This window comes from Bos mutus, chromosome 5 (genome assembly GCF_027580195.1).
Source record: "Bos mutus isolate GX-2022 chromosome 5, NWIPB_WYAK_1.1, whole genome shotgun sequence".
In the NCBI taxonomy this organism is placed as follows: Eukaryota; Metazoa; Chordata; class Mammalia; order Artiodactyla; family Bovidae; genus Bos; species Bos mutus.
Genome location: NC_091621.1, coordinates 4203050 through 4225181, shown reverse-complemented (window position 1 = coordinate 4225181; position 22132 = coordinate 4203050). Strand labels below are relative to the sequence as shown.

General features: G+C 35.7%; 1 protein-coding gene across 6 annotated transcripts in view; it reads left to right on the top strand.

The window, feature by feature from the left end:
* Positions 1–22132, top strand: part of RIC8B (RIC8 guanine nucleotide exchange factor B) — a 99910-nt gene that overhangs the window by 36612 nt on the left and 41166 nt on the right. For all 6 annotated transcript variants that reach the window (XR_011464158.1, XR_011464156.1, XR_011464157.1 and 3 more), the window contains exons 4-6: positions 11073–11167; positions 17660–17888; positions 18626–18721. Coding sequence is in view for 3 of the 6 variants with exons in the window: in XM_070370219.1 (XP_070226320.1) it covers positions 11073–11167; positions 17660–17888; positions 18626–18721 (420 nt within the window). In the remaining 3 variants the exon portion in view is untranslated. The remainder of the gene's footprint in view (positions 1–11072; positions 11168–17659; positions 17889–18625; positions 18722–22132) is intronic.

Genomic DNA, 22132 nt, shown 5'->3' with positions numbered 1-22132 from the left:
CCAGTTGAAATCAGTCAGTCAGAATGGATGTCTGCTCAGAAGAGTAAAAGACACTGTGTTTATCACCTGTCATACCAGTCTCCTGATGTGTTACTCTATCAGAAGTGTAGGATACAGCTAGGATATATGCTGATACACAGTCCTAGAAAACCAGTATAATTACACCAGAATATGGGAAGGTTATTTTAAACCACTTGATTTATTTCTAGACTAAGATCCTTTTCTGTGGCTTGGACCATCCAGCAACCCAAAGTGAGGCAGATTCGATAGTTTATATTTGAGTACCACAAGAACAATATGCTAAATGAGAAGATTAGTTTAAGAAAGTCAACAATTTTCAGTGAAGAGGACAAACCTTTTCCCTTGCTTCTACAATCTTAACATTTCACATTTACCCTCTCTCTTTAACCTTAAGTAACTCATAAAATTTAGTCTCTTTCTTAAAAAAAGAAAGAAAAGAAGTGTTTTGGTGCCAGAGCAAATTATCTTTTTTGACAGTTGACTTTAAGACTTAAGTTAACATTTTCCCGTGTCCATTTGAGGCAGTTCTCACCATGAATAAAGATCTGTTTTTGCCAGCACCTTACTTTGAAAGGATTATCTCAGTGTGGTGCTATAGTAGCAGTATGCAGGCATCTGAGTTTTAAAGTGCAAATAGGTCTATATTTTGAAACCAAATATTTGAAGATCAGTCCTAACAGCTGTTTTAGATGACTGTAGTATGGTTAGTTTTTCCTGGGACTTGGCAGAAAAAGATGCAGAAAGCCCACATGCTCCATTTGTGCTTTGAAACCAAATATTTGGAAGTATTTAAAATGTTATGTCTCTATGCTTATTTGGTACCTTCTATGGTTATTTTTCTTACACTGTTTGCTTTGGTGTTTTTAAGTTCTCCATTTAGTTGCAAGAGCCTTTCTGAGACTGTTGGTTTGCCATTGTTGGAGCCCCTGTTTTTTAAATTGTGTCCAAAATAGTAGCTCAGACCCTTTCAGATTCCTGACAGAAAGGATTTATAGTTCAGCGGCTGCACATCAGCATATGTATGGAATGATGTGTAATAAATAACAGTATACTGAAATTGGCCCTAATTAGTGTGCTTCAGTTATAATTAATAGCAGGGCTGGAAGAGGCTTTCGAAAATGTTGAAGTGCCAAATGCTTACTCTGTATTATAGAATGTTTATTTTTCAAAAGATACATGATAAAGGATCAGTAGTCCTGAAGTGGACATCTCAACAAACCCCTGTGAGTCATGGATCTCTTGATACAACCTGTGTAAAATGTACCTAGTTAATATGCCTCTGGGCTATTTTGAAGTTATCAGAAGTTGTAAACAGTATTGACAACAGAGTCTTGACTATGGAAAAGGTTGGGCTTCCCAGGTGGCGCTAGTGGTGAAGAACCCACCTGCCAATTCAGGAGACTTAAGAGACCCAGATTTGATACCTGGGTCAGGAAGATCCCCTGGAGGAGGGCATGGAGACCCACTCTAGTATTCTTGCCTGGAGAATTGGACTACTAGTGGGCTACAGTCCATAGGTTGCAAAGAGTTGGACACAACTGAAGCAACTTCATACTCATGCACACATGCGTGGGAAAGGTTAGTTTAAACCATTTGAGTCTCCATAAGTCTCTAAATTCAAATTTTAGCAAGCATTTAGTCAGTCAACAAATATTTATGAACAATTGCCAGGTATTACCCAGGCGTTGTGAAATATATTGGTGAAGAGTACAGATAGTCTCTTCAAACTTCAGTTCTATTGGTGAGACAGATAATTAGTAAACAAATATGTAATTTGAATTGTGTTAAGTGCTAGGAAAGAAACAGTACAATGATGAAGAATATTTACTACAGTTAGAGAAGACCTCTGAAAGTCTCTCCTGAGATCTGAAGACTGAGAATGATTCGGCCTTCTAAAGAATGAGGGGAGGAAACCTTTCTCCAAGATTGAACAGCATGTGAAGAGACACAGAAATCAGAGTATAGAGTACTTTTTATTGAGGTGTCTACAACTTGACTGTGATGCTCTGGATGTGGCCAACAAAATTGGGATCATCCAAACTGAGTTGGGCTTCCCTGGTGGCTCAGACAGTAAAGAATCTGCCTGTAATGCAGGAGACCTAGGTTTGATTGCTGGGTCAGGAAGATCCTCTGGAGGAGGATGTATTACTGGCAACCCATTCCAGTATTCTTGCCTGGAGAATTCCATGAACAGAGGAGCCTGGCAGGCTACCCATGACAACTTGGCATAAAGAAAATCTATAGTAAGGGTGCAGAGAAACTCTTCCTCTTGTCAGGAAGAGTTCATTTACCTGAATTTTAATATCTACTTGATTGTCAGATTAAAGACATCTTTCTCCAGGTGAGCAATCATCTAAAGAATTGTTAACACTTTAAAATACCAACTGAAATAAAGGGATATGGAAAGCTGACTGTATGGAAGAATCCAACTTTAAAATACAGATTTAAAAATAATATTTTCCTTATTCTGAAAGGGAATTCTTGCTAAATAATACTGCAGAGATCTAAGGGAAAAAACATGAGCAAGAAGAAAGTACAAATTATCTGTAAATCTACCACTCAGAGATAAGCCTTATTTGCATTTTGCTGTATATCTTTCTAACCATTCTTTGTTGTATAATATATAAACATATATATATATATTTTTTTTACAAAAATGCAGTCATTTTATCATCTTGCTTTTTTTCTTTTCCACAATAAATGTTCTTGAAGAGTAGTAGATTACATGATGTGTTCCTTGAAGCCATAAAGTTCCTAGGAGTGACCTCTGAGGTTGAGTGGACAGTGTTTCAGGTTCCCACCCTTTCTTTAAAAAAAGCACCTTTGATTGTTGCTGTTGCTATTGTTATTTCTTTAAATTTAGGCTGTAACTAGATTTCATTTGGGATATAGAGTTCTGCATCCAAAAAAAATAAATTTTAATAACCACTTTCTTCTCATGTTTGTTAAAGATAATAAATCTTTATGAAAGAACAAAAGTGAAAGTTGCTCAGTCATGTCCGACTCTTTGTGACCCCGTGGACTATACAGTTCATGGAATTCTCCAGGCCAGAATACTGAAGTGGGTAGCCTTTCCCTTCTCCAGGGGATGTTCCCAACCCAGGGATTGAACCCAGGTCTCCTGCATTACAGGAGGATTCTTTACCAGCTGAGCCACCAGGGAAGCCCTTATGAAAGAACACTCATAAGTATATGTGTAAAAATACTTAAAAGTATTCCTTCATAAGGATCCATCAACCTTTAACAAATGCCCTATGTGTAAGAATTTGGGTTTTTTGCAATTGTTTGCTATTTTAAATAGTAATACAGTGAATTTTCTTACAAAGTCTTTGTAGATAAATTCCTGAAATTCCTACACCAAAGGATTTTTCAAAACTTTAGGGTTTTTTGTATGTGTCATACGTATTTAAATGTATATGTATTACCAAATATTGACCTTCAGAAGAACAGGACTAGTTTATACCTTTCAAAACCTGGGCATTTCACTTTTTAAAATCTTTACCTATTTTACAACTCAGTTGTCACAAAAAATATGTTTGGTTTTGGTTTTAACTGTTCTAGTAGGTATTTTTTATGACTGTTCATTTACAATTCACAAAAACAGAAAATTAAATTTTTCTTGAGGTTTAGCAAATTAGTGGAATTTGTTCATTTTAGATTCATGCCTCAATGTTAAATTCCTGTCTGGAAGCCAATGCCATTAGTAGAATTTGGAGATTCTTTTCCATTCATTAGGAAATGTAGCTAGCCTTATTTCTACATGTGGTGTCTGTCTGTCTCCCTACCTTCCTCCCTGTCTCTTTCTCTCCCTTTCCTGATAGTAGTGTATTTTAAAAGGTCAAATGGTCAAATGATTCCTTTTATAGGACCCAAAGTCAATTCTAGAAAAGTTCATGGAAATGATCCTGTCTTCTTCCTGTTTTAACACTTTGCTAAATCTCTTGGCTCATCGAGGAAAGCATGTTATTCTAGAGATCCCTTACTTTTAACATATGTTCCTTTCTGCAGTGTTTCCTAGGTATCTATGCAATATAATGAAAAAATACAAGGAAAAGCACACATGTTAGAGCCAGACAACCAAGTACAAACAGAGAAGTAGTACAAGTATCTGAGTATTAAAGGATGTTTGAGTGAGATAAGAGAGTGAGTATCTTTAGGAGTCAATTGGAATGTCACATTGTAACAGAAGAGCTTGATTCCATAATTATTTTAGAGACTTTGAAGGAATGTGAAGAAAGTACATGACATTATTTAATTAAAAATAAAGCTTCTCTCTTTTAACTGAATCATTTTTTCAACAAACATTTATTTTGTCCCCAACATATGCAGAGTTTTGTATTAGGTACACAATATGCATTATAAAGCATCTTTGCCCTCAGAGAACTAACAGTACAGTAGGAAAATCAGACATGTGAACAGATGGATACGTAACTGTTTTGTCATATTATTTACTGTTCTTCTCTACACTTTCTGTATGTTTGAAAGTAAAGAATTACCTCAGAATACACAGATGCTACAAATGCCATGTATTCTAGATCTTTGGAGGTCTATCTGACCTCACTGTCTTAGTCTTTTTGCTAAGCAATATACGTAGCACAGAATAAATGTTTAGTGAGTATTTGTTTTATGAAAAATAAAATGTGATGCAGTTTGTGTAATCTGCATAAACAGAAATATATAAGAGAAATAGCCCAAAATGACAAGGAGGAAAGAAAATTAAAATTTCAAAACTATTAAAAAATTTTTCTAGAAACCTAAAACATTTAATAACATTGTTTAGAGAGCAGATTCTAGCTTTTTTGAAGATACAGCACACTATTTTATAGCATTTATATTTCCCTTTGTAAGTCAATTCAAAAAAACATTTATTACTTTATGCCCAGGACCATGTTAGCTGTAAAAGATGTGAAGGTAGAATACTTAATCTTTGCCTATAAGGAGACAGAGATCTTTGAACATAATGCTAATTTAGAAGGACAGATAACTGAAAAATAGCCTGGGTAAAACATAGGGTGAAATACTACCCGGGGTATAGCTATATTTCCAGGTAAGAGTACATGTGTACGTTTGTGTGTGCATGTGTATTTATGTTTCACTTTTGTAGAATTGAAATTTAATTTTCATAGGACCAGTTTCCTAAACCTTCTTGAACTAAGTAGAACTACCCTGGGATAACATAGCCTGTTTAGGACCCACTGGTGTGAAGTATTCTCCTTTCAGACTTTTTCTCAGGCCTTGATTAGATCAGTTAAAGCTTTCAATGAAAAGGTATGAAGATATTGATACCTTTACCAAACAAAAATGAAAATATTACACAGATTGCATAGGAGGAAAAAGCAATGGTACAGTAGTGGAACCTATAAATAGGAAGCAAAGTCTATATAAAAAGGTCCCCCCACCAAAAAAAGATTCCAAAGAGTTTCATGAGTTTCTACCTCTCTTTTAGTGTTATCTCATTTTGATTTCTGCTATCCCAACAAGCTTGCTTGCTTTTCTCTTTCTTCCTCCTCTCTTTGTCTTAGGGATTTTTTTCCCTTATCAATCTTTGGAGATAGTAGGATTACAGAGGAAAAAATATTGATGCCCTAAAGATGTCAAATCTAAGCTCTTGAAGAAGTAAACGACAGTTTATAAGTTGTTTGTATACTGTTTTGTAAAGAGCAATTATATTTAATCCTTCAAGCATCTATATAAGACAGGAGGAATATTAATCTCATTTGACAAATGAAGGACAGTGAAGATCAAAGAGTTTATTTATGTGGTCACCCAGCAGAATAACCGATAGTAGGAAATCATGTCCACTCTAACCTTTGTTAAGTAAGACATCTTAAATGATAGCTCTTATTCAACAAATATTTATTGAGCCATAGACTAATAATAGACTAAAAAGTCTAGAAACAAGCGTATACATATATAGTCAACTGAGTTATGATACAGGTAACATTGAAGTGCAGTGGGAAAAGGTAGGTTTTTTAATCAATTAAAAATGAATTTAGGGACTTCCCTGGTAGTCCAGTGGTTAAGAATCTGCTTGCCAGTGCAGGGGACACAGGTTTGATCCCTGGTCTAGCAAGATTCCACATGCCACGGGGCAACTAAGCCATGGGCCACAACTCCTGATCCCACACTCTGGAGCCAACAAGCCACAACTATTCAGCCTGTGGTATGCCTAGAGGCCATGCTCGCAACAAGAGAAGCCACTGCAATGAGAAGCCCACACACCACAACTAGAGAGCAGCCCCTGCTCATTGTAACTAGCGAAAGCCTGCATGTAGCAGCAAAGATGCAGCACAGCCAAAACTAAATAAATTTAAATCTCTACCTTATACCATACAGAAAAAATTAATTTGTGATGGGTAAGAGATTTTAAAATGTAAAAGGTAAAGTAATAAAAGCTTTTGGAAGAAAGCAGAAGATTATCTTCATGACTCTATTTTAAATAAATCAAACAATTCTTAAATACGAAAGATTTTTAAAACAGTACAAAATAAAGATCAAGCCATAAAGGAAAAATTGACAAATGGGCTTTCATTAAAATGAGTTCATCAAGAGAAGAAGGTAAAAAAACAAGCTACCAAATGGGAAATTACATTTGTAATACATATATGCAATAGGTACTCTACCTAGAATGCTTTAAAGAAATTCTACAGAGTGTCAATCAACCCAATGGAAAAATATGCAAAAGACTTGAACAGGCACCTCATAAAAGAGCTATACAAATGACTTACAGATATAAGAAAAAAATGTGTTCAACATTATCAGTCATTGGGAAAATGCATAATAAAACCTCTGTACATCCACTGAATGGCAAATTTAAAAGGCTGACAATACCAAGTGTTGGCACAGCTGTAGAGCACACTGATAGAAGTGTAAGCTGGTCTAAACACTTTGAAACACTGTTTTGTGGAACCTCCTAAAGTGTGTCTTATGTATATGACCCAGCGTACCAAATGACATGTAAGAAAGTGTGTACATGTTCATAGCAGCACTCTTCAGTATAGTCCACGTCCAGCAAGAGTAGGATGGATATGTGAATTATAATATATTCAGCAGTGACTTCCTAACCTAGCTATGAGGAAACATTGTTTTCCCTAGATGTCAGGATGGAACTCTTGTAATACAGTATTACACAACAATGTCAGACTGCTTGAAAAGTTTCTAAATGTTCAAGTGTACCTTCTGTACTCATGGCATTGCAGATCAGTGGCAAACAGTGCAGACCAGCACTTCAGATAACACTAATCTCAAGTGATGAAAAATCCCACAACCAGATGCAGAAGGGTCTCTATTTTATGATTCCCTTCATGTAAAATTCATGACAACAAAAATCACTCACCTATGATGTTATTTGTTAGAATTATAATTGAAGAGCTGGAAATCTATCATTTGAAGAGGTCATGAGGGCAGTTCTGAGGTTCTCAGTCCTGGCATTGCTTTGTTTTCATGCTGGTCGTATGGACGTGCTCATTTTGTGAAAGTTTATCTAGCTGTACACTTAGAATTTGAGCACTTTTTTATGTTTTATTTACATTAAAATTATTGAACATTTATTAAACATATGCCTTCTAAACTTGTGAAGGTAGTAGATGAATGGAGAAAACAATGCCTATGTAAGTATATAAACAAATGTGAAATTACAGATTATGATTCCCTGAAAGAAATCATAACAAGATACAATGAAAGAGAATAATAAAAGAAGGAATCTACTTAGACAAGGTGGTCCAAGAAGGGGCTTCTCTGAGACCTGGAGGATGAAAAGGAGTCAGCGATAACCATGGCAAAAACTCTAGGGACTTCAGTAGTTGAGTAAAAGAATTTAGTGTATTTACAGTAAAAGAGGATATGCAGACATAAGGTACAACCTGGGAATTGGTGTCACAAAGACTGGGACAGGAGGATAAGGGATGGAAAGAAGTTGGATTTTCACTTGCAGTTGCAGAAGTGAAAAGACTAGTGGAAAGACCAGCATGGAGTTTTGCAAGAGGCTTGTTGACATCAGCATGAGAAGAGAATGATGTGATATTTAAAATAAAGAAAAATCTAGTGTTAAAGGAAGTGTATTCCTAGTTAATTATCCAAACCAAAGAAAATATGATCTTTTTAAGAGTTAACTGCTGTGGTTTTTTGTTCAGTCATGTCCGACTCTTTGCAACCCCATGGACTATAGCCCACCAGGCTCCTCTGTCCATGGGGATTCTCCAGGCTAGTATACTGGAGTGGGTTGCCATGCCCTCCTCCAGGGTATCTTCCCAACTTAGGGATCAAACTCAGGTCTCCCACATTGCAGGCGGATTCTTTATCATCTGAGCCACCAGGGAAGCCCAAGAGTTAAGTAATAGACGAATTTCATGTGCATTTCAGTGTGCTTCATGTAATGTGATGTATGTAAAAGTAATTTGCATATTAGAGAATTTTGATTCAGGCATTTGAAGATGGATGGCAAGTAGAACAGCATTCATTCCAAACCCTTAGCATCTCTAGCATTCCACTGGTCTCCCCTCCCCAACACACAGTAATTTCCTTATCACTCATTTCAGCTCTATCCCTTTTGATTTCTTCCTGCCTCATCCTTCCCCTCACCCTCAAATGTTTCATTGAAAGTACTAAGCATTTTCATGTATGTCAGCTTCTTTAATCCTTTTGTAACCCCAGCAGTCTCATGTTTGTGGAGCTGTATAGAGGAAACTGGCTCAGAGAAGCTATATGACTTGCCTAAAGTCACAACCTATACTCTTGACTCTAAGTGCAATGCTTTTTCTATCATGCCATTGAGACCTTCATCTTTTCCAAATTAGCACGTGATAGTGTTGTTTCAAAATATTGAAATATGAAATATTTGAAATATTGAGATATTCAAAATATTACATTATGAGCAATGAAATTGTGCTGTTGTTTGTTAGATTTTATAAAAGACATCTTTCTAGAAGCGCTAAGTTATATATAGGAATATAAGATGTTGTCGTTCAGTCATTAAGTCATGTCCAACTCTTCACAACCCCATGGACTGCAGCACGCCAGGCTTCCCTATCCCTCACCATCTCCCAGAGTTTGCCCAAGTTCATGTCCATTGAATCAGTGATGCCATCCCAACCGTCTCATCCTCTGTCACCCTCTTCTCCTTCTGCCTTCAATCATTCCCAGCAACAGGGTCTTTTCCATTAAGTCGGCTCTTCACATCAGGTGGCCAAAGTACTGGAGCTTCAACTTCAGCATCAGTCCATATATGTATAATATGTGACCATATTTCACTTTACATAGACTTGGAATCAATTATATATATATGTATATACACATATATATATACAAACAAAACTTTAAAGCTTTTAATAGCTTTTGAAGTAATTAGAAACTTCCTAAAATGTAACATATCCAGGATCTGATTATAATAGATAATTATCACTAATTTCATATGTCTTCTTAATTACTAAAAATCTGGAATAAAAAAGGTACAACCTTGATGCAGATGGTTAAAAAAATTGTAGTGGCGCAAGATCTCACTAAAAATAAAGAGGTAAACCAAATGATTGCACCCCACTCCAGTACTCTTGCCTGGAAAATCCCATGGACGAAGGAGCCTGGTAGGCTGCAGTCCATGGGGTTGCTAAGAGTCGGACAAGACTCAGCGACTTCACTTTCACTTTTCACTTTCCTGAATTGGAGAAGGAAATGGCAACCCACTCCAGTGTTCTTGCCTGGAGAATCCCAGGGATGGGGGAGCCTCGTGGGCTGCCATCTATGGGGTCGCACAGAGTCGGACATGACTGAAGCGACTTAGCAGCAGCAGCAGCCGCAAACCAAATGATTATTCAGAGCTTAGCTTATTTCCTATTATTTGCCTTCCCTCTGACAAGTGAAAGTTGCTCAGTCGTGTCCGACTCTTTGCAACCCCATGGACTATACAGTCCATGGAATTCTCAGAATACTGGAGTGGGTAGCCGTTCCATTCTTCAGGGGATCTTCCCAAGCCAGGGATTGAACCCAGGTCTCCTGCATTGCGGGCAGATTCTTTACCAGCTGAGCCACAAGGGAAGCCCACGAATACTGGAGTGGGTAGCCTATTCCTTCTCTAGCGGATCTTCCTCACCCAGGAATCAAACCGAGGTCTCCTGCATTTCAGGCAGATTGTTTACCAACTGAGCTATCTGACTGTCTACATGTCTTTAATACCACTGAAAGTGAAAGTGAAGTCGCTCAGTTGTGTCCGACTCTTTGCGACCCCATGGACAGTAGACTACCAGGCTCCTTCATCCATGGGATTTTCCAGGCAAGAGTACTGGAGTGGGTTGCCATTTCCTTCTCCAGGAGATCTTCCCAACCCAGGGATTGAACCCGGGTCTCCTGCATTGTAGGCAGACACTTTACCATCTCAGCCACCAAATACCACGACGAGTAAACATTAGGAAAATAGGAGATTAAACTCAGATTACTTGTTTTTCATCACTTGCTTGTCACTTTGGAGAGCCTAGGAGCAAGATTGGGAGGAACTAGGAGATTAAGAAGATTCATTAAAATCAAGTAGATTAGTAGATTTTAATCCATCATCTTTGAAACTTAAGAGATAAGATATTTTTACTGAGAACACACAACCTGCTTCTGAAATATCTGATAGTATTATATGTGTTTGAATTTTATACTGACTTGTAAACTGGAACAGTATACTATCCAACAAAAGAATCTAGACTTTCTGGAAATGGAAAAGATCCCTAGTTGCACTGAATCTTGTCATCAGATAAAACAGAGTAGGTAATATATGGATCTGATCATGTTTCTCTTTGACTGACATGTCATAAGGGAGAGGTCAGATCCAACAACTTCTGGTTTCAGCCATTTCTGGCAGTAGCTGTAGCTGTTCATATGAGATGACTGTTCACTTAGTGTTACCTTGGAAATTGTTCCTGGAATATCCTGTTGTCTATTATGTACGCATGAGAATAAGTGTTTTGGGGGTCTGATATGCCATAGGATGACTCCCAGGAATGTAGTAATGTACCAGACTCTTTGTTAAGGCATTTTTTTCAATCTCCAATTTTCTTCTGTTTTATTTGCCATAGAGTGAGTCTCATCAGTTTCGTGTCATGGCAGCTGTCCTTCGCCATTGTTTACTAATCGTAGGTCCAACTGAAGACAAAACAGAAGAGCTACACAGGTGGGTAGCCTCTGTTGATATCGCAATGAAAGACATAATCAGTTCTTATTGTTTTTATGCATCTGATTTTAATTGTTATAAACACAAGAAACTGGAAATATTATAGTAAATCAGGTAGCCAGTTGGTTGAAAATCATTACTATGCCCTGATAAGAAATTCTCATTCTGTTTCCTTTGACTTTGTTATATTGAGCCCCTCAGCAAGAGAATTTGGCATTTGTTGCATTCAACAATAAAACCCAGAACAACAATAATAATAACTCACAGTTATTGAATACTGTGTGTAGCATTATGTTGAGTGCTTTATAACTACTAACCTCTTTTAATCATGAGGTAGGTACTATTTTTCCCTTTCAATACGTGATGAAACTGAGTCATAGAAAAATCAAGCAGTTTCTCTGAGATTGCATATAAGTGAAAGAGCTTGGGGTTGAATCCTGGTTTTAATTACTACACTTAAACTAATATTCTATTTTCATTGTAAGAGGGTTTATCAAAAAGTGTATCTTAAGAAATGTTAATTAAATTTTAGAAACTTATTATAAGAATTGGGTCACAGTCTCAAGTATCAGTATATAAAAAAATAGTTCAAGTTTTGTGACTTGCCTACTAGAGCTATTATGTACTGCTGTTAAAAGTTATCATTCTCTGAGAACAACTGAAGAAGTATTAATGCATTTTTCTAGTTCTCTTACTTTCTATTTTATGTCAGATTAGTAGTAACAACACCTCTGACTTTAACATGAGATTGTCTATGGTGCTTTATTCTGTAAGAACACAAATGGCATTTTAAACAATTCAAATAAATTCAAATTTGTAAACTTTGGCATTAAATCTTTAAAAACAATTGAAAATTGGGTTCTTCTAATAGTAGAAATTACCTTTAGAAAGTATCCAAAACATACATTATATTTACAGTATATACAGTACATATAGTATATCCAAAATATAGCTTAAGTAAAACTGTATAGAAATACAACCAGAGTGTAAAATAAAACATACCCTTGTTATTTTTCAGTCATATCCATATTATTTTAGTTATGATTGGCAGTTTATCATTTGATATTGTACTCAAGTTTGTTGGTAGGTTACCTTATGTACTCTGCCCTGCAAGCCTTCAAACAATTGTTTTCTTCACAATTAAAAAGTATACTTTTTTTCTGCAGCTGCAGATCAAAAGTTCCTTTAACTATCTAGAACTGTGTCCTTAGAAATAATCAGATTAACTGCAGTAGCTCAAATCCTTTAAAAAAGATTTTATTAAACATTTTTGTCTCACTAATTTTTTCGTAACAAGAAACACTGGAAACCTAGATATTAAAGCTAAAAGAAAATGGGTTTATAAGCCCAGGTATACATTTATTTATTTTAGAAATCTGATATCACAAATTAAATGACATTCATACAAGGATATGAGAAGAAAATGTTTTGATGGCAGTTGTTACACTAGTCACAAAAACATTACTAAGGATTTCTCTGAAGGGTGAATTTAATATTTTAAAACAGTACACCAGTATTCATCAAAAGAGAGCAAAACTGTGTAGAGGTTTTTTTTAAAAAAGAAAAGATTTTTTTTAAGTAGTCTGAGATCTTTATTTTACTTTCTGATGATATTTGCTTTAAATACTTATTTTTCTTATATTAAAAAAATATTTTTCTTTAAATTTATTTTTATCTTATAAGTTGCTCTGATAAATTATGTGTTAGCTCTACTGTAAATAAGAAGGAATTTCCCTAGAGCCACAGACAGATTTATATGTATTTCTAAAAGGCTTTCCTGGGAGATTGAGGTTGCTGCTGACATGACAGTTTATCTGGACTGGCCTTGCATGTCCCTTTAATCAGAATTAAAGTGATTAGTATCATTAGAGCAGTAGTGACTCTAAGCTAATCTATTTAAATTCAGAAAAACTGTACCAGCCTCAAAGGGTTATTTTAAGAACCTTATTAGAATTGTAATATCTACTAAATTCTGCCCAGTTGTAGTGGCTCTGAAAACTGTGTGTGTGTGGTTAAAAGCATCATTTTAAAGATAATCAGAATGTTTCATATTTCAACATCTCGTTCCATTTTTTACCTTTATTTTGTAAATTTGTTTTTGCTTTTTTTTTTTAAGAGGAAAAATGTAATGAAATAAGTAAACCTAGTGTGGTGGATGGTTATGCATTGTCATCAAACTCAAAGGATTGTAACAGTGATTAAATGAGAGAAATTAGTAAAGCCATCCATCCCTGGTATGGAGTAAGTTCCCAGAAAATAGGGGAGAAGCTGCTCCTGCCAGCACCACAACCCTACTGCCACTGCTGCTTCTGTTATTGTTATTATAATGAGCATATTGGCTTTGAGATCCAATATTTCGTTCCAAATCTCTTCTTTAAAGTTTCTTCAATTTTGATATTTTGTTTAGAAAGCTGTTTCTTTGTATATATTGTGATTGTGTAGTGAAATCTCTTTTCTGTTAATCTAAGACTTTATCAAGCCAGATGCTTGGCAGGCATGTCAGGAGCCTACTAAGGTGCTCTAGGAGACAAATGAGTAAAAATATGGCTTAGCAGCAGCTTTTTCTGATACGTTGTCTCTGTAAGACAGTGCCTTTCTTTTTTCCCCTAGAGAAATCAGGAGGACATGGACATAGAGATAAAATGAGTTAGCTGACAAAGACAACTGACCTTGACATCAACTTTATTACCACTAATCAGAATTTTATATAGTTTCTAAAATCTATATGTTCTATTTCATTTCCTTTTGTCTATATTTATGGTAAAAAGTAAATTGTTGGTATGATCCACCTTTGTGGCTCCATTAAAGGACATCCTAATTCTGTCTGTCTCTGCTATCTGCCTGAGAGTATTTTCAGCCCTCTTGTCCATAATCAGTAAGCTTATGCTAAACACTTAGCCAAAAAAAAAAAGAAGAGTTGCTTGTGGATGTGGTTGTGGTTTTGTTTTATTTTGGAGAGAAGGGGGAAGATGGGGATGGCCTGTATGCTAGAGAAGAAAGGAGAGGGAAGGACCAGATCTGATTTAATTTCCTTCAGCTTCTCAGCCTAATTCTTTCATTGGCATCAACAAAGATTTCTTTTTTTTTTTTATATCCAAAAGTGCCAGTGTGTATTTAAAAAATACTTGCTTCCTTGCTTTTTTTTGTTGTTCTTTGTTTAGACCAGTTCATTTTATCTCACATATTGAAGGGGACAGTTTAACACCTAATGACACCTCATTACAGTGCTAAGCATGTCTTTTCCTTAGCTTTACTGAGTCATAATTGACATATAACATTATATGCATTTAAGGGGTACAGTGTGTTGATTTGATACACATTACAAATACAAAATGTTAAAAAATAAGCATAATGTCTCACACATGACAGACTTTGATAAATGTTTGTAAATTGGAACATTTTATTTTGGTTTATATTTATAAACTGCGTACTATGTGTTAGACACTATGTTGAGCTCTAGAGGCAACAAAGATAAAGAGAGTATGATCTTTGTTCTCCAAGGCTCACCAACTAAGTTGATGAGTTGTAGTTTTGAATAGGGTAATCTGGGCAGACCTCACCTAGATGGTATCATTTCAGCTAAGACTTAAAGGAAGTGAGGGAATGAGTGAGCCCTTTGACTGTGTGGGGATAGGGCGGTCCAGGAAATAGCGCAGAAGCAAAGGCCCTAGGGCAGGAGCAGTGGCAGGTGTGAAGAACTGCCAAGAAGTTTGTGTGGCTAAACCACCATACACATGTCCCTTTACCCTCTTGAATTTTACTCTCAGAGCATTTATCACCTTCTACTCAATTAGCTTTTTTGTTTTGACTGATCTCTACATGCTAGAAAATAAGCTCCAGAAGGGGAGGGATTTACCTCTGTTTTCTTCATAGTACCTGTCTAAAAATGCCTGGCATAAGTAATTAATAATTACTGAACTGAGTTAGATTAAGGTAAACTTAGGTATTTACCTCTGAGTTATATTAGGGTAAACTTAGGTATTTACCTCTGAAAATCTTTTGGAAATCTTGAGATTCACATAAGATTTTCCAGCCGTGAAAAAAGGTATGTGAGCTCCCAATATACAGAAGATACATTTGACCAGGAAAGTTTGCTAACAGCTGTAGGTCTGCTTATACTGTTATCATGCTCCTCGGTGTCATCTGGTATTAAATTATGTTTAGCCCAGTGATTGATACAGGACTGAATTTCAGATTGCCTTCCTTCTCCCACAACTAACAAGACTTTAATCAGAGCATTAAGGAGCTCTAAATAGGCCCTGCTTTTGAATCTGCATATCAGGAGGGGGCTGGGAGCTTGAGTGGGAGGATGTCATGTCCCAGTGATTAATGATCTCTAGGAGGCTGAAAAGGGGAGAGTAATATACACAGTATTTCTACCCCCTGGAGTAGGAATGCAAACACCATTGTGCAGATTTGTGCATAGTCACTGACTTCCTGGTAGCTGGAGAATTTCATACACTCTTCTACCGCAAATAAAACTGTCAGAGAAGTGACAGAACTCAAAAAGCTGGCTTTCCTTACTTAAAAAGAATAGCTCGAACACAGTGAGCCAGAAAATTAATTTTGTAGTTGTTTGGTAACCCAGTTGTTCAATAAAAAACGAGAAAATGGAACCTTATCTTGAAAAGTCTAAAACCTCTAAATATTTGTTAACTCAAACTCTACATTTGATTTTTTAAATTTACCAAATTCCTAGAAACTGCTGATTTTAGATGAATTTAAAGGGAAGCAGTCCTTTATAATGTAATGCATCACCTTAAACTTTTCCCTGTGGTCTCTGTGTTAGATTCCAGCCTATTGCCCTCTGTGTTGAAAAAATACCGGTAACATTTCAAAATGGATTTTACGGTTTTAGAAATTAATTAAGAAGAGTTCTATTTTTTTTCTTTTACCGCCAGTAAATCTATGATATCTAATAATAGTTCCCAAATCCTTAAGTTAGGAGCACAATATTTTTATCTATAGATAATAATCTACAGATAATTGCAAAACATTTTAAAAGGGAAGTTTGAGGGAAAACTATGGTATTTCAGCCAATTGTGATTTTTTACAAATAACCAAAAAGGGACTTTGTTTAATGGTAGTAGCAGTGATAGCAGCAGCAGCAGCTGTAGTAGGTTCTTTATAGGTAGAACCAAATAACTTGTATTTTACCAGGAACCATTCATTCAGAGGACTTGTTAAATTATTTTCCTTCTTGGTTCTGATTTTTTTGATGCCCTTTAACCACTTACTACTTTTTAAACTTGGAGTTCTTATAAAATTTTTTCCCCATAATATAAAAAGAAAGAAAAGAAATACTCATTCTTAGGGAAATGCAGCCACACTTCAGGGTAGAGGAGAGAAAATATTTTGTATTTTATTTCTGTTTCATTGTTATTTGTTATTTTTGAGGGTGTCACTATAATCTAAATTAAAAGAAACTACTATGGCCTAAATTAAGACCGCATCAGTTAGATTAAGCCCTGAATTTGGTTTCCAAGTGGTTAGACTTTTAAATTGCATTTGCAAGAGTTTATTTTTAGTCAGGATGTGGTTATTTTTAGATCTGCTTCTCTGTCACTAGGAAATGTAATGCCTGTCTCTCCATTGTTGTTTATCCGGAAGTTCTGAGGCACAGGCTTTTAAGATCCAGTTAGCACAGAACAACACCTCTCCTTTTAAATGAAAAAATATGAAATAATACATGAAGGAAAATATATTAAATAAGAGCATGTCTGATTTTTAAATTCTTAATGTCATTTTAACCTCTTACACACTGAGAAGCAGAAAATTTTTAGGGAATACCAAAAAATACAAGGTTTGGGTTCCCCCTACTGGTGTACATACTAGGCTTGTGATTTCATTAATACATAGCAAGAAAGGCCTAGGGGGATGAAGATTTGAAATAGCTATATTGGCTTCTTAAAGAAATCCGGGCATGAGAGAGGGAGAAAAAGCACCGTTTACCATTTTCTGGAAGTGTCTTATGAAAAAGGGGATGATCTAAAAATTGTATTTCTACGTCTAGAAAGGACAAAACTTAATCCTGCAATATTTGGTTTTTAATGCTGTTGCCTCCGTGATAAGCTGCTTATATACAGTGCTTCTCAAATGCTTTATGTTGTAATCTAAGGAATAATAAAACCCCAGTGGATCCACAAAAGGATTTAAAACCCCAAGGAAAAACTGCAAGACTAGTATTGTATCATAATAAAATTAAAGAGCTAGTGTTAAAGCTCACTAATTCCTATTTTAGCATTTCAGAAAGTGACATGACATCATGTGATTGTGTATGTCCATTTAACATCTGTTCTTTCTAATTTGCCATATGTGTATTTGAAACAATTCTTTTTATTTTCTGTCTCTTAGTCAGTAAATGCCAAATAATATTAAAGGCTCATTTTGAAAAAGAAGAATTTTAATTGACTCCTAAAAGTCTTACTATGTTTGCATTTTAAAGGACTATTCAATCAAATTAAAATATTGTCTTTTTAAATTGCTTTTCAGCAATGCAGTCAACCTTTTAAGCAATGTTCCGGTCTCTTGTTTGGATGTTCTCATTTGTCCATTAACCCATGAAGAAACAGCCCAAGAAGCAACAACTTTAGATGAACTGCCCAGTGATAAAACAGCTGAGAAAGAAACAGTTTTGAAAAGCAATACCATGGTATACAATGGTATGAATATGGAAGCCATTCATGTCTTACTCAATTTTATGGAGAAGAGAATAGACAAGGTAATTCTGATAAAATGGAGAAGATGCTTCTAAAGAATGTAATTGTACACATATACAAACATCACAGGATATGATTTTTGAATCTAAATTTTTTATAGCTGATATCTTGAATAATTATTTATACTCTGGAAAGCTTTTTATTTACCATAAATGACAAATTGCTGAAACCAAGTGAATTTATTTGTTTAAAGCTGAAAATTGTGTTGATGTGACACCAAAATTGTGACTAGTGCCTGAAAACAAAGGAAAAAGTAATTTTCTAGTGTAGGTATTTTATAAGTTCTAGAAGTAAAAATTATCCCCCCCCAAAAAAAATTGATGATAAATATTTTCCATAACAGCCAAAAGACATCTTTAAAGGAAAATTGCCACTGTAAGCTGCTTATTTTCTCCTTTCTGATCACTGTCTTTGTCAGGTAACTATATTAAAAGGCAGGAAGTTAGTTTGGGTCGGTCATGAAAACCTTTGCTGCCTTTAAGCCCATTGTCTGAGCCAGTGAGAATCCTATAAAATGTAGGAAAAATCAAGAAGGATACAAATGAGCATTAGTAAGCATGAAGATAACTCATGAAATAGAAATATTTTTAAGAAAATAATTTTTTAAATAGTTTTTACAGCTTTGGTAACATAAAATATCTCCCCCTTAAAAAGAGGAGTATTAATATACTCAGTTATATGAAGAAAAGTAACACTGATAGAAACTAATCTAATGCAGCATGTATGGTTTTCTTTGTAGGGAAGCAGCTATAGAGAGGGTCTCACTCCAGTTCTCAGCTTGTTAACAGAATGTTCCCGAGCCCATCGAAACATCAGAAAATTTCTCAAAGATCAGGTAACTGTTTAATGCATATTTCATCTCAAAGTTAATCTTCTTACATGTATTTTTTAACATAAAATCAATGAGTCGAATTTTTTCACGGTGATTTCTTTTCAGAATGTCAGAAACTCAAAAAAGTTAGTGTTAATCTTTGAAATCTTCCTAATCCAGAAATAAGTGACCCTGTATATTTTTTAAGTCATTCATTCATTTACTCAACAAATGATTATTGAGATTTGTGTGCTGTGTTCTAAGCCTTGAAATACAAATGAAGTCTTTGCCTTGTGGAGTTTCCCTTATAGTAGGGATATTAAAAAGTAAACAAGTACCTTGATACAATGGCAAGTAGTGATAAGTGTTCTGAAGAAAGACACAGAGGAAGGGAAAACTTAAGGGAATAAGGAAGAGTCTCTCTGAGAAAATTTGAGCAGAAACTTGGATAAGTATGAAAAGGATCTTTGAAAATATCTGGAAGAGGATATTCTCTGAGAATAGTTCTGGGAATATTCTGGAAGAGGAATGTACCAGAGAGAATGAGTTCAGAGTCTCTGGATGAGAGGATATTTTGGTATGCTTAAGAAAAAGCAGAAAAGCTAGACAATGTCATGCCAGAGGGAGAGTACTGGATAAAGTACAAAAGGTAAGCAAGAATCAAACAACGTAAGGTTGTGTAGGACTTTCAGCTTTCTTCTAAGTGACGTGGGAAAGCATTGGGCAGATTTGAGAAGGGAAGTGGTGTGACCTCATTTATATTTAAAGATATTCTGGCTACTAGATAGGCCAGAGGAGTGTGAGTAGATGTGAGGAGACCATCTCAAAAGAGAACTGATGCCGAAGGTTATGATGGTCGTAGTTAGAGTTCATGGTAAGAAATGATCTTCCTATCTCCGCATCTACCGTCTGTCTGCATCTGTCTGTACCACCATATCCCTTGTCTCCCCTCTGTCACAGGGGATGAACTGTCCCTGCTTCCTTCTGTGGCCAGCCTCTGTGCTCATATCCTGGAACCCTTTCCCTCTCACCTCAAGAACTTTGCTCCTACATTTATTCTCTTTTTTCTCACCTTTTTTTTTTTTTAATGTATTGGATCATTTTTATCTGCACCCAAACACATCTCCCATCTTAAAGGCAGAAAAACCTTCCCTTAATCCCACTTCTCAAGCTGCCTCCCCATTTCTCTGCTCTTCTTCATGCAGTGTTCCTCAGGAGAGTTTTCTGTGCTCACCTTCTCTCTGCTTTTCGCTCATTTTGATTCTCTTGTGAACCCACTGAAATTAGGTTTTCATGCTTTCCACTCTACTACAGAGGTGTTTATCAAAAGTCATCAACCCAATATTGCCAGATCTAATAGTTCTCAAATCTTTTTTTTTATTCCCCAATACCATTTTGATATAATTAAGTATTCTCTCCTTTTTGAAGTAATTTCTTCACTTGGTTTCTTGGACACACAGGGAACCTCTTCTTTGCAGTGTTCTGAGTTCCCCAAGACAATGTTATCTTTGTCTGTATGTCTGCTCTCTTGCTGATCTCATTTAACAATCTTGGTTTGGAAAATCTTCTATTCACCAATGGCTCCCAAATTTCTATCTCTAGCCTTGATTGTCTCCTAGGCTGTCCAGACTTATATAATGTATGCCTACCCATCTCCTCCCCTTAGATGGGTAGTAGGTATTTTAAGTTTAACATATCCCAAACTAATCTCTTGACTTGCTGTCTTCTGCCCCTCTATCTTCTCCTTCTTTCCTCATTCAATACATGGCACCACCCTCCACCCCATTGTTTATTGTCATGTAGAATTTCTCTTAATAAATGAACTAGGTTCATTTTTCTCTGTATGTTTATGGTCAAGATTTAATAAGCACTTTGCTCTGTGTAGAGCATATTAATAGATATTGCTGATAAGGAGAGATTAGAAAGTAGGGACTCGTATCTTTGAAGAATTTATAGTCCATTAGAGGACTAGGTACCATCAAACATGAATAATCATTTAAGCAAAATAAATTAGATAATTGAATTAAGGTCATTTCCAAGTTTGATTATTTTAAGACATCTATTCTGACTAGAAAGACTTAGTGAAGAATAATACATGAAAATACTTTGTGTCCTATATTTTAGCTTTTCACATAGGAGATCCACATTCCACTAAACTGTTTAGATTTTGCTATCTCTAAACAGGACACCCCAAATATATCCTGTTTGTTAAACAGATTCTTTATATGAAGGCCTTAGTCTATACATTATGTAGGTACAAAAGACTGTGAGACCCACTCCTTGTCCTCAAAGAAATACTGCAGTACAAAGGAGACATAACAAGTAAAAAGTTGACTAAAGAAGGATAAATGGCACAATACAAAAATCAACTTTCCTTCTGAGGAAGATGCACTCTAGACTATGATGATCAAGAAGGGCAGAACCTCAAGTAATAGATGATTAGTTTTGGTAACAGTATGAATGGAACCATGGCTAATTAGTTATTGTGCCCAGTGGTTAATACCTGCTTAAATCTACCTTGTGCATACCCAAAGTAAATTGGTCTTGAATATTCAGTATTTGGGCAGGTAGAAAGAGAACAGATGGTAGAAATTACTGATTCAGGTTGGATTAGTCTGGAGAGGCATTTAGAAGAGATGAAGATTCCATGGGTTTGAAAAAAGAACTGGACAAGATTTCTCAAAAGAAAAAATTTAATGAAAGGTAGTATTTGGGGGATAATAGAAATTTTGGAGAAAAATGATCCATTGGAGAAGGAAATGGTGACCCACTCCAGTATTCTTGCCTGCAGAATCCCATGGACAGAGGAGCCTAGCACGCTACAGTCCATGCAGTCACAAGAGTCAGACACGACTTAGCAGCTAAACCACCACCACCACCAGAAGTGATCCAGACTTAGACAGTTTGTCTGGGCATAATATATAACAAAATTTCACTTCAAAAACTTGTTTTAAGGAACTGAAAACATAGCTAATAAAATTTTTGTGTGATAACCATTATTAATAGATACTGTGCTCTGGAACTGTAGGTACATACTACATGAAATCACTTGTTTCATGTCTCATTTCTCTAGAAATGGGAGATAAACTCAGTAGGGTTAGCTGAATCAAATAATAAGAATTTATTGTGTAATTATTTTATGCTTACAGGGCACAAATAGCAATCTGCTCTGTCCTGCCAGAGATATTGAAATATGGATTCTATAAACATTTGGGTAAATTATTCAGTTTTCTGAGATTTCGTTTGTTTGTTTGTTTGTTTTTTACACCTCCTGGTACATGGTAGGCACTCAGTATAGAAAGAGATAAGGAAGGAAGGAAGGAAATCAGCTGAATGAATTAAATAAAAATAATATGCACATAAAGAGTCTGGTATAGTAAATTATAACTTGACTTTGTGTCTATCTTCATTTCCTAGCATAGTGCCTCGCCTATA